General features: G+C 62.2%; 2 protein-coding genes across 2 annotated transcripts in view; both read left to right on the forward strand.

Annotated features, from left to right (window-relative positions):
* CNPY4 (canopy FGF signaling regulator 4) overlaps nucleotides 1–7,120 on the forward strand; it is a 10,244-nt gene extending 3,124 nt beyond the window's left edge. Inside the window, exons 5-9 of the mRNA XM_029055539.2 lie at nucleotides 2,372–2,551; nucleotides 3,725–3,821; nucleotides 4,607–4,729; nucleotides 6,349–6,466; nucleotides 6,760–7,120. Of these exons, the coding sequence (XP_028911372.1) occupies nucleotides 2,372–2,551; nucleotides 3,725–3,821; nucleotides 4,607–4,729; nucleotides 6,349–6,466; nucleotides 6,760–6,872 (631 nt within the window). The 3' untranslated portion in view covers nucleotides 6,873–7,120. The remainder of the gene's footprint in view (nucleotides 1–2,371; nucleotides 2,552–3,724; nucleotides 3,822–4,606; nucleotides 4,730–6,348; nucleotides 6,467–6,759) is intronic.
* A 540-nt stretch (nucleotides 7,121–7,660) lies between these two features.
* On the forward strand, nucleotides 7,661–10,031 carry MBLAC1 (metallo-beta-lactamase domain containing 1). The gene is made up of 2 exons (XM_029055051.1): nucleotides 7,661–7,761; nucleotides 9,105–10,031. Exon 2 carries the CDS (start codon nucleotides 9,107–9,109, stop codon nucleotides 9,896–9,898), a length of 792 nt encoding a protein of 263 aa, XP_028910884.1. The 5' UTR covers nucleotides 7,661–7,761; nucleotides 9,105–9,106; the 3' UTR covers nucleotides 9,899–10,031.
* Nucleotides 10,032–12,408: the final 2,377 nt, after the last annotated feature.

The raw sequence follows: 12,408 nt of genomic DNA on the forward strand, positions 1-12,408 counted from the left end.
CAAATGGGGATGAAGACTGGGAGCCCCACAGTGGGACAACCTGATTCCCCTGCGTCTCCCCCAGCGCTTAGAACGGTGCTCGGCACATAGTAAGCGCTTAACAAATACCAACATTAACATTATTATTATTAAACGTTCAGAGCCTCCTTCCCCTCCCCAGCTTGGCTTCTCCCCCCGCTGCCGGGCTGTACTTAATAATAATAATGATAATGATAATGTTGGCGTTTGTTAAGCGCTTACTATGTGCCGAGCACCGTTCTAAGCGCTGGGGGAGATACAGGGTGATCGGGCTGGCCCTCGTGGGGCTCCCGGTCTTCATCCCCATTTGACAGATGAGGGAACTGAGGCCCAGAAAAGTGACTTGCCCCAAAGTCACACAGCTGATGAGGGATTAGAACCCACGACCTGTGACTCCCAAGCCCGGGCAGCGTGGCTCAGTGGAAAGAGCACGGGCTTTGGAGTCAGGGCTCGTGAGTTCGAATCCCAGCTCTGCCACTTGTCGGCTGTGTGACTGTGGGCGAGTCACTTAACTTCTCCGTGCCTCAGTTCCCTCATCTGTAAAATGGGGATGAAGACTGTGAGCCCCACGTGGGACGACCCGATTCCCCTATGTCTACCCCAGCGCTTAGAACAGTGCTCGGCACATAGTAAGCGCTTAACAGATACCAACATTATTATTTCCGCCGAACCACGCAGCTTCTCTACCGGCGCCCGGGTGGTCCCTGTCCCCCACGGGGGTTACGGTCTTGAAACCCCCTCCTCTGAGGGACGGAGGAGCCGAGGGATTTGGAGCCGAGAGCGAATCCCACCATCCCTAGTCCTCCTCCCCCATTAGTCATCCTGAAGCGGAGTGACTCGATCCCTGCCTGACGCCTATAAAAGTCAGGGCGGGAGAGGGAATGACGCGGAAGGGTAGCTTTTTTATTATTTTATGGTATTTAAGCACTTACTACGTGCCAGGCGGTGTACTGAGCGCTGGGGTAGGTAGGTGGGACGCGGTCCCTGTCCCACATGGGGCTCACAGTCTTCATCCCCCTTTTATTAATGAGGTAACTGAGGCCTGGAGAAGTGACCGGTCCAAGGTCACCCAGCAGACCGGTGGCGGAGCCGGGATTAGGACCCAGGTCCTTCTGACCCCCGGGCCCGGGCTTAATAATAACGTTGGTGTTTATTAAGCGCTTACTATGTGCCGAGCACCGTTCTAAGCGCTGGGGGAGATGCAGGGTCATCAGGTTGTCCGCCGTGAGGCTCCCAGTTAATCCCCATTTTCCAGATGAGGGAACCGAGGCCCAGAGGAGCGAAGTGACTCGCCCACAGTCCCACAGCTGCCAAGGGGCGGAGCCGGGACTCGAACCCACGACCTCTGGCTCCCAAGCCCGGGCTCTTTCCACTGAGCCACGCTGGCTTAGCCACCAGGCCACGCTGCTTCTCGGTCTCGTCCCTGCAGCGGGGGGCGGTGGCCGCTAAGAAGAGAAGAACCTCGGGTCGGAGGTCAGAACAGCCCCCCGGGCCCACCCAGCTTAGTCCAGTGCTCTGCACAAAGTAAGCGCTCAATAGATACTGTTGAATGAATGAATATCTACAAATCATAATTTATCACGGTACTTGTTGAGCGCTTACCACGTGCCGAGCCTTGGGTAGCTACAGTCCCTGTCCCACATAATAATGTTGGTATTTGTTAAGCGCTTACTGTGTGCCGAGCACTGTTCTAAGCGCCGGGGTGGATACGAGGTCATCGGGTTGTCCCATGTAGGGCTCCCAGTCTTCATCCCCATTTTCCAGATGAGGTCACTGAGGCCCAGAGAAGCGAAGTAAATAATAATAATAATGTTGCTATTTGTTAAGCGCTTACTAGGTGCAGAGCACCGTTCTAAGCGCTGGGGTAGACACAGGGGAATCTGGTTGTCCCACGGGGGGGCTCACGGTCTTCATCCCCATTTGACAGAAGAGGTCACTGAGGCCCAGAGAAGTGACTGGCCCACGGTCACCCAGCTGACAGGCGGCGGAGCCGGGATCAGAACCCGTGACCCCTGACTCCCAAGCCCGGCCCCTTTCCACTGAGCCCCGCCGCTTCTCAAGGCTCGCCCTCTTCAGCCTCATTTTACAGACTGAGGCTCAGAGACGTGAAGCGGGCACCCCGGCGGGCGTGGGGCGGAGCCGGGGGTTCGAACCCACGACCCTCTAAGCGCCGCTGCCCCCGACCCCTCGGCTCTGCCGAGACGCCAGAGCGGAGCAGGGTGACTTTTTCTTTCCTCCACGCCGACCTCTCTCTCTCCCTGCCTTTCCCCCGTCCCATCCCCATCCCTCCAAGCCGTGCCCCCGCCCCCCCCCCGGCCTCCGCCTCCCGGGGGTCCGCTCCCCCTCGATCCAGCCTCGCTCCCCGTGTCTCCCCCTCCCCGCCCCGTCCCCCGCTTTCCGTCGCAGTGTGCAAGTACCTGAGCTCGGAGCTGCAGGGGGAGCTGGGCCGGAGCAGCGGGTCGCGGGAGGTTCTGGAGCTGGGGCAGGTGCTGGACACCGGCGGCAGGAAGAGGCGCGTCCCCTACAGCACCTCGTGAGTCTGGGGTTTGGCGGGGGGGGACGGGGGACGGGAGGGGAGCGGCCGAGACCCCCGGCCGGGTCACGGGGGGGCGACTCGTCATCGTCGCGATGATAATCGCGGTACTTCTAAAGCGTGCGCCAAGCGCTCTTCTAAGCGCCGGGGCAGCGGATTCGACGCTGTATTTGCGGCTGATGGTTTCGAGGCGCGGACCGCGTGCCCGGCGACGTGCTAAGCCCTGGTGGGGGTATCGGGTCGAACCCAGACCCTTCCCACCCGGGGCTCTCGGCCGGCTCTGCCACTTGGCAGTCACGCAGCCGCCAAGTGGCGGAGCCGGGATTCGAACGCACGACCGCGGACTCCCACACCCGTGCTCTTTCCGCTCAGCCACGCTGCTGCTCTACCGATGTACTGATTGAGCGCTTACTACGTGCAGAGCCGTGGACTAAGCGCTTGGAATGGACAATTCGGCAACAGATGGAGACACTCCCTGCCCACTGACGGGGCTGGGGGAGGGGAATGAGTACATTTTGCCGCTCAGTACAGTGCGCTGCACGGAGCGAGCGCTCGATTAAATACAATCGAATGAACGAAAGGGAGCAAGTCAGGGCGAGGCGGGAGGGGGCGGGATTAGAAGGTTTAGTCGGGGAGGGCTTGAGAAGCGGCGCGGCTCAGTGGAAAGAGCGCGGCCTTGGGAGTCGGAGGTCACGGGTTCTAATCCCGGCTCCGCCGCTAGTCAGCTGTGGGACCTCGGGCGAGTCGCTCCTCTGTGCCTCAGTTCCCTCATCTGTAAAATGGGGATCAAAACTGCGAGCCCCACGTGGGACAGCCTGATCGCCTTGTATCCCCCAGCGCTTAGAACAGTGCTTTGCACATAGTAAGCGCTTAACAAATAGCACAGTTATCCTCGGAGGAGGAGACCGGCCTTCGGTAAGGACAGCCATCGTCCGCGGGATGGGAGGAGGGAGGGCGCGCCGGGCCCGAGCCGGGAGGTGGGCGGCACGGGGCGGGGCCGAGGGACAGCCAGAAGGTTGGAGTTCGAGGAGCCAAGTGTGTGGGCTGGGTTCGAGGTGCAGGAGGAGAGGTTTGGAGGGCAGGAGGCCGTCCCCCGTGGAGGCGGGCTGGGGGGAGAGTTCCGCCCGCGCTCTCCTCACCTGCCCCCTCGGCCTTCCCCTCTGCCCCTCCTAGGGAGACCCGCCTGGAGGAAGCGTTAGATCACCTGTGTGACCGCATCCTCGACTACAAAGTCCACGCCGAGCGCAAGGGCAGCTTACGCTACGCCAAGGTACCGCCGTCGTCCCATGGCACTCACGGGGGGCTGAGCGCTGTGCTGAGCGCTTGGGCGAGGACCAGAGAGGAGAGCCGCCGCCGTCCCCGCCACTTACGGACACGTCCGTAATTTCTTTACATTCATGGCTCGGCTCCCTCTCTGGACTGGAAGCCTTTCTCGTTCAGTCGGTTCGCTGGGTCGTATTTGTTGAGCGCTTACCGTGCGCGGAGCGCTGTACCGAGCGCTGGCGAGAGTGCGATACAGTCAACGGACACCTCCCCTGCCCACGGCGAGCTTACGATCGGGGGACTCCTCCAGACGGGGAACGCGTCTGCCATCTCTCTTGGACTGTCCTCGCCCGAGCGCTTAGGTCAGGGCTCGGCACGCAGTAAAGGCTCCTAAACACCGGCGGTCTAGAGGGGGAGGCCGACGTTAATACGGGTAATCAAGCGGTTTGTAATATCTAAATGAGGGCCGGGTCCCAGGCCCGCGTCCTTTGCGGTAGGCAGCGCTGCGCGCGACGACTGAATGGAGGCGTCTTTGTTATAGCGTGCTCTCCCAAGCGCTCAGTCCAGTGCCCCGCACACAGTAAGCGCTCGATAAATCGAATGACGCCCCGCCCACCCGCCTGCCGCATCCCCTCGTGCTGCCCCTCTGCCCGGGCCGAGCCCCTCGTGGGGATTAACGGCGAGCCTCACGGGGGCCAACCCGATGCCCCCGTATCTCCCCCGGCGCTCAGAACGGTGCTCGGCACGTAGTGAGCGCTTCACAGATCCCGACATCGTTATTTATCCCACCAGGGGCAGAGCGAGACCATGACGACGCTGAAGAATCTGGTGCAGCGGGGGGTGAAGGTGGACCTGGGAATCCCCCCCGAGCTCTGGGATGAGCCCAGCGTGGAGGTGACACACCTCAAGCAGCAGGTGGGGAGGCGGAGGGAGAGGGGAGACGAGGGTTGGCGGGGAGGCTGAGGCTGCCTAGACCACAGGAGGGGTAGAGGGCGAGCCCCCCGTGGCTACGTGTCGACCCGCTCCGGGGTACCGGGCCCCCCGCGAGCGTTCAGTACGGTGCTCTGCCCGTTGCTCACTGACGAAGAGCCCTCGTGGAGGGAAGAGAAGGACGATGAAGGCCCCGACGCGACGGAGGCGGGGATGGTGACGGGGAAGAGATGGGACCGTGAGAGGACAAATGATAATAATGACGTTGGTACTTGTTAAGCGCTTCCTATGTGCCGAGCACCGTTCTAAGCGCCGGGGGAGACACAGGGGAATCAGGTCGTCCCACGTGAGGCTCACAGGTGAGGTAACTGAGGCTCGGAGAAGTGAAGTGACTCGCCCACAGTCACCCAGCTGCCAAGAGCCGGGCTTGGAACTCATGACCTCTGACTCCCAAGCCCGGGCTCTTTCCACTGAGCCACGCTGCTTCTCCCGACCCCTTCCCTTTCCGCCGTCCGCCCGACGGCGGAAGCAGCGGGGCCTGGTGGCCGGAGCCCGGGCCTGGGAGTCGGAGGGCCCGGGGTTCTAATCCCGGCTCCTCCGCCTGTCCGCCGTGTGGCCTCGGGCCAGTCACTTCGCTTCTCTGGGCCTCGGTTCCCTCATCTGGAAGATGGGGATGAAGGCTGGGAGCCCCCTGCGGGACGGGGAACTGGGTCCCAGCTGCTTACCTGGTGTCGGAGAAGCGGCGTGGCTTAGTGGGAAGGGCCCGGGTTTGGGAGTCGGAGGTGGTGGGTTCTAATCCCGGCTCTGCCGCTTGGCAGCTGGGTGACGCTGGGTAAGTCACTTAACTTCTCTGTGCCTCAGTTACCTCAGCTGGAAACTGGGGATGAAGACTGGGAGCCCCACGTGGGACAACCTGATTACCTTCTATCCCCCCAGTGCTTAGAACAGTGCTTGGCACAGAGTAAGGGCTTAACAAATACCATCATTATTATTATTATCAGCCCCAGCGCTTAGAACAGTGCTCGGCACATAATAAGGGCTTAACAAATACCGTTGTTATTATTATTATTATCAGCCCCAGCGCTTAGAACAGTGCTCGGCACATAATAAGGGCTTAACAAATACCATTATTATTATCAGCCCCAGCGCTTAGAACAGTGCTCGGCACATAGTAAGTGCTTAACAAACACCGTCATCATTACCATCATTATTATTATCAGCCCCCATGCTTAGAAGAGTGCTCGGCACATAGTAAGTGCTTAACAAATACCGTCATTATCATCATCATCAGCCCCAGGGCCGAGAACAGTGCTCGGCACATAGTAAGTGCTTAACGTACCATCATTATGATTATTATTCTCATCAGCCCCAGCGCTTAGAACGGCGCACGAGCCGTAGCAAGCGCTTGGCAAACGCCCCCATCACCGTCCCCCTCGTTTTGGGCGAGTCACTTCTCTGGGCCTCAGTGACCTCATCTGTAAAACGGGGATTAACCGTGAGCCTCGCGTGGGACCACCTGATGACCCTGAATCTCCCCCAGCGCTTCGACCGGTGCGCGGCCCAGGGTGAGCGCCTAACAAATACCACCACTGCTGTTCTCGCAGTGTGAGACGATGCTGGAGCGCTTCGAGGACGTGGTGGAGGACTGGTACTTCCGGCACCAAGGGGAGCCGCTGCAGGCCTTCCTGTGTGAAGGTCACGTGCTGAAGGAGGGGGAGACCGGTGAGCCGCCCCCTTCCCCACCCTCCCACCCCTCATCTGCCCCACCCAGGCCTCCCCCCTTCCCCTCTGACTTCTGCAAACCCGGGCCTGCGGGCTCAGAGCTCCCAAACCACAACCCCACCCCTCACGCTTTCCTGCTCAGCAGACCTGGGGCGGGGGCAACCGCCTTCGGGGAGCCGTTTCCACCGCCGGCTCCGCTTCTTCGCCCTTGGGCTCCTCGGCGGCGGGGGTCGGAGGGAGGGAGGGAGGGAGGGCGGGGGAGCCCAGGGGCCGACCACGCCGCCCCTCCCCAGCTTGCCTGCAGGAAACCTGGACGGGGAAAGATGAGGAAGAGGAGGGAGAAGAGGAAGAGAGAGAAGGAAAAGAAAGGCCCGTGGACTCCCATCACGACCCTTCGGAGTTTTGATCTTCCACCTTGGGTGACCTCGGACGAGTCGCTTCACTTCTCCCGGCCTCAGTTCCCTCAGGATTAAGACCGTGAGCCCCAGGTGGAACGGGGACTGGATCCGACCTGATTAGTCTGTAATCTATCCCGGCGCTTAGTACGGTGTACAGTGCGAAGCGGCGTGACACGGGAGGAAAGAGCCCCGGTTTGGGAGCCAGAGGACGCGGGTTCTAATCCCGGCTCTGCCGCTTGTCTGCTGGGTGACTCTGGGCAAGTCGCTTCGCTTCTCTGGGCCTCGGTTGCCTCATCTGTCAAATGGGGATGAAGCCCGGGAGCCCCACGTGGCACCACTTGATGACCTTGTGCTTGGACCCCAGCGCATAGAATGGTGCTTGGCACCTAGTAAGCGCTTAACAAATATCAGAATTATTATTATTATTATTATTATTAAGTGGCGGAGGCGGGATTAGAACCCACACCCTCTGACGCCCAAGCCTGGGCTCTTTCTGCTAAGCCCCGCAGTCCTCCCCCTCTTTGCCCTCTCTTTTTCCAGAGTGCCATTAAAGCTCTTTTCTAAAGTCGGCTCCCAGACTGTGAGCCCGTCGTTGGGCAGGGGATGGGCTCTATCTGTTGCCGAATTGTCCATTCCAAGCGCTTAGTACAGTGCTCTGCGCATAGTAAGCGCTCAATAAATACTTTGAATGAATGAATACTATTGAATGAATGAATGAAGGGGCATCCCGGTCCACGTGTGCGGTTGTCAAGGCGACGGCGATGCTGGGCGCGCCGGCGCATGCGCGGAGTCACTCGCTGCCGCCGGAAGTGACGTCTGCCGGCCGGTTTCCGCCGCGTGGCTGCGCCGGACCGAGGTTTTGGGCCCTTTTTCCTCAGACCGGGATCGATTCCGAGGGTGGGTATGAAGAGGGCCGCCTGGGGTGGGGAGAAGGAGGGGACGGGGGCCAAAAATGTCCTTTTGCGGAAAGAAGGGCGATGGCGGCCGGGGCGAAAGGGAAGCCGCTGGGCAGCGCGGGAGGAACCATCTCGGAGGGGCGCGGGGAGGAGCGTGGGCGAAACCATAGCGGGAGAAGACAGGGGTGGTGACACCGCTCCCGGCTGGGGGGGGGGCTCTACCATTCGGCGGCGGAGGGGTGAACGGGCGCCCCCACCCCTCAGTGGTAGCGTCGGCGAGGGAGGAGGTGAGAGATACCATTCCCGAAGTGGGGGGGGAGGGTGCTACCATTCGAGGTCGGAGGGGGAACGGGCGCCCCCATTCCTCAGTGGTAGCGTCCGCGAGGGAGGGGTGGGTGGGACATACCATTATCGGAGGGGCGGGTTGGGGCGCAACCATTCGGGGGTGGGAGGGGCGGGAGAGGTGGAACGTACCATTACCGAAGGGGGGCGAAGGGCGCTACCATTCGTTCTCCCCCCCCCTCCCAAAGCCCTACTGAAGGCGCACCTCCTCCAGGAAGCCTTAATCATTTAAGGCTTTATTTTTAATATTATTTAATAACGTCGGTATTTGTTAAGCGCTTTCTATGTGCAGAGCACTGTTCTAAGCGCTGGGGGAGATACAGGGTCATCAGGTTGGCCCATCTGAGGCCCCCAGTCTTCATCCCCATTTTCCAGATGAGGTCACCGAGGCCCAGAGAAGCGAAGTGACTTGCCCCCAGTCACGCAGCTGACAGGTGGCAGAGCCGGGATTCGAACCCATGACCTCGGACTCCCCAGCCCGGGCGCTTTCCACTGAGCCACGCTGCTTCTCTCCGCCGGGCTGCTTATTACTTGCATTGATGTCTATCTGCCCCCTCCGCTCTAGACTGTAAGTCCGCTGCGGGCAGGGATCGTCTCAAGAGAAGCCGCGCGGCTCAGTGGAAAGAGCCCGGCCTTGGGAGTCAGAGGTCGTGGGTTCTAATCCCGGCTCCGCCGCTTACCAGCTGGGTGACCTTGGACAAGACACTTCGCTTCTCCGGGCCTCAGCGACCTCATCTGTAAAATAATGAAGAGTCCCGTGCGGGACGACCCGACGACCTTGTGTCTACCTCGGCGCTTAGAACAGAGTAAGCGCTTAACAAATACCATCGTTAATCGCTGTATTGCGGTTTCCAAGCGCGTAGTATGGTGCTCTGCGCCCGGGAAGCGCTCAATAAATACGACTGATTGAATCCGGGGGGAACGGGAGCCCTCGGGGGCACCGCGATAACCCCATCTCTCTCTCTCTCTCTCTCTCTCTCTCTCCCACCCCAACCCCGCCAGCCATGACCTGCCTCGTGCGGACGGAGCCGCTGCCGGGGACCCCCCCGCTGCTGATCCCCGGGGACCCCTACTCCGTCTGCGTCCTGCTGCGGGGCTACGCCGAGCCCGAGGGGGACCGGGGGGCCGTGAGGGCGGACGGCTCCGTCACCCTGATCGTGCCCACGCCGGGCCCGGGGGGCCGGGACCCCGCCGCCTCGGGCCCCGGCTCCCCCCGGGGCGCCGAGGCCCGGGCGGCCCTGGAGCGGGCGGCGGCCGGCCCCGTCCTGGTGGACACGGCGGGGCCCTGGTCCCGCGGGGCCCTGCTGGAGGCCCTGTCCGGCCAGGGCCTGGCCCCGGGGGACGTGGGGCTGGTGGTGGCCACGCACGGCCACTCGGACCACGTGGGCAACCTGGGCCTGTTCCCCGACGCCTGCCTCCTGGTCTCCCGCGACCTGTGCCTGCCGGGCGGCACCTACCTGCCCCACGGGCTGGCGGAAGGGCGGCCCCTGCGGCTGGGCCCGGGGCTGGAGGTGTGGGCCACGCCCGGGCACGGGGGCGCGGGGGACGTCAGCGTGGCCGTGGCCGGCACGGCCCTGGGCACGGTGCTGGTGGCCGGCGACGTCTTCGAGCGCGAGGGGGACGGGGACGGCTGGCGGGAGCTGAGCGAGGACCCCGCCGCGCAGGAGCGGAGCCGGCGCAGGGTGCTGGCCGCGGCCGACGTCGTGGTGCCCGGACACGGCGGGCCCTTCCGGGTCGTCCGCGGGGACGGGCCCGGGGACGACCGGGGGGCCGGCGCCAACCCGCCCGAGACCTGAATGGACCGTACGCCGACCGTCCGGCCCGGCTCTGCCAGGGAGGGAAGCTGGGGCCGGGGGTCAGAGCGGCAGTCGCTCCTCTACGGGCATCGAGCGCTTACTCTGTTCTAAGCGCTGGGGTGGATACAGTCCCTGTCCCACGTGGGGCTCAGGGCGTCAGTCCCCCTTTTACAGATGAGGTCACTGAGGCCCAGAGAAGCGAAGTGACTGGCCCAGGGTCACCGAGCAGACAAGCGGCGGAGCCGGGAGTAGAACCCTTATTCGAAACTCCTTGTGGGCCGGGAATGTTCGCTGTCACTCGGTTGCACTTCCTGAGCGCTCGGAAGAGTACAGTGCAACCAACGGACACGTCCCCTGCCCACCCCGAGCTCCCAGTCTTCTAGCGTCGTGCCTCCCGAGCGCTTAGTACAGTGCTCTGCACACAGTAAGCGTCCAGAAGATACGACTGACTGATCGACTCCCTTCCCGGGGGTCTCCCCAGGCTGGGGAAGGGGGTGATCGGGACTCTGGCTCCCGTACCAGAGAAGCGCCTTGGAGAAGCGGCGTGGCCTAGTCACCAAAGCCTGCGCGTCGGAGGGCCCTGGGTTCTAATCCCCACTCCACCCCTGGTCTGCTGCGTGCCCACGGGCGGGTCGCTTCACTGCTCCCTGCCTCCGTTACTCCGGCTCTAAAATGCGATTAAGACTGTGAGTCCCAGGTGGGACGGGAACCGAGTCCAACCGGATTAGTTTAATAATAACAGGTGCTTAGAACAGTGCCCGGCACAGGGTAGGCGCTCAATAAATACGATTTTTTTTTCCAAAAAAGGAATGCCCAGTTCCCCACACGGCTGACTGCGGCAGTCCTGGCTCTCTCCACTCCACCCGACGTGTGCCTCTCGGGCCGGACAAGCGGCGTGATGGGAAGGGAGCAGGACCCCCCCCCCCCCAGTCCACCGTCCATCCGGGGGGCAGAGCCCCTCCTCCTTCCCGGACTCTCCCCCCAGGACTAAAGCAGAGCCCCCCCCCAAACCTCCCCGTTGTGCTGAGATTCACCGCTGCCCCCCGTCTCCAGAGACACCGACGAGATTCCCCCCCCCCCCCCGCACCTTGTGAGAAACAGCGTGGCCTAGCCGGGCCTGGGAGTCAGAAGACCTGGGTTCTAATCCCGGTTCCACCGCTTGCCCGCTGCGTGACCTTGGTCAGGTCACCTCTCTGTGCCTCGGTTACGTCCCCCTGTCAAATGGGGATGAAGACGGAGCCCCGCGTGGGGCCGCGACTGTCCGACCCGATTACCCGCCGTCTACTCCGGCGCTCAGTACAGTCCCCGGCACACAGTAAGCGCCTGGCGGGCGCCACAGTTAAATTATTACGATTGAGTGTTCCGAGAAATGAGGGGACGGAGTCACCTGCAGATGCATCGAGATTATTATCGTCTCCGTCGCCCGACCGGGTCGATTCCCCACCCCCGGCTCCAGCTGTCAGCTGCGGCCCCTTTCCGCCCCGAGAACCCACCGCCCCCGCCCGAGGACCGTAGTGTAGACGGGCGGGGTGGGCCAGACGGACCCGGTGCCCGCCCGAACCCCCATCCTCCATCGGTGGTATTTATCGAGCACCCGTACCGAATTCTTGGGAGAGAGATGTTTAAATAAATTACAGGGAGTGGAAGTAACGGGGTGAGAAAGTATGTTGTGGCCGGGGAGGGATGAGAATTAAAGTGCACAGACGACGAGGGAGAATAGGATGGGGAGACGAGAGATTCGTCAGAGAAAGCTTCCCGGAGGAGATGGGAGTTTGGTAGGGTTTCGAAGAGGGAGAGTGGTGGTCTGTCAGTCGTCGAAGGGGAAGGAACCGAAGATAAAAGTTGGGTGTTTGAGAGGCCGCGAAGCCGACGGTGAGGAATTTCCGTTTGGCGCGGGGACGGACGGGTAACCACCGTGGGGTTTTGAGGCGTGGGAGGAGAAGGGGACGCGGAACGGTGCCGCAGGCGAGCGATCCGGGCGGCCAGGTGAAGCACGACCCGGAGAGGGGAGAGGCCGGAGGCGAGGGGGCCGACGCAGAAGTCGAGCCGGGCTCCGACGGCTGCTTGGGCCAGCGGTTTGGATGGAGAAGAAGGCACCGATTTTAGAGAGGCCAAGGCAGAAGTGACAACGAGCAGGAGAGGGGAAGGCAGAGGACGACGTCAGGGAGCACGCCGGGCCTCGGGAGGCCGGAAGGACGGCGGTAGTTTTCACAGGGAGCCCGACGGAGGGCGGCGTTCGGGTGGGAAGACGAGGAGCTCCGTTTTGGACGCGCTGAATTCGAGGCGTCGGCCCGGGCGTCCAGGTAGAGATGGCCCGGAGGCGGGGGGAATGGACAGGTAGATTTGGGTGAGACCCAAGCGCGTAGTTCAGTGCTCTGCACACTGAGCGCTCAATAAACGCGACGGATTGATTGAGGGAGACGGTAGCCGAACCCGTGGGAGGGGACGGGTTCTCGGAAAAGAGTGGGCGTAGATGGAGGGGACCCAGAACTGAGCCTTGAGGGGGGACC

Source organism: Ornithorhynchus anatinus, chromosome X5, assembly GCF_004115215.2.
Source record: "Ornithorhynchus anatinus isolate Pmale09 chromosome X5, mOrnAna1.pri.v4, whole genome shotgun sequence".
NCBI classification, from domain to species: Eukaryota; Metazoa; Chordata; class Mammalia; order Monotremata; family Ornithorhynchidae; genus Ornithorhynchus; species Ornithorhynchus anatinus.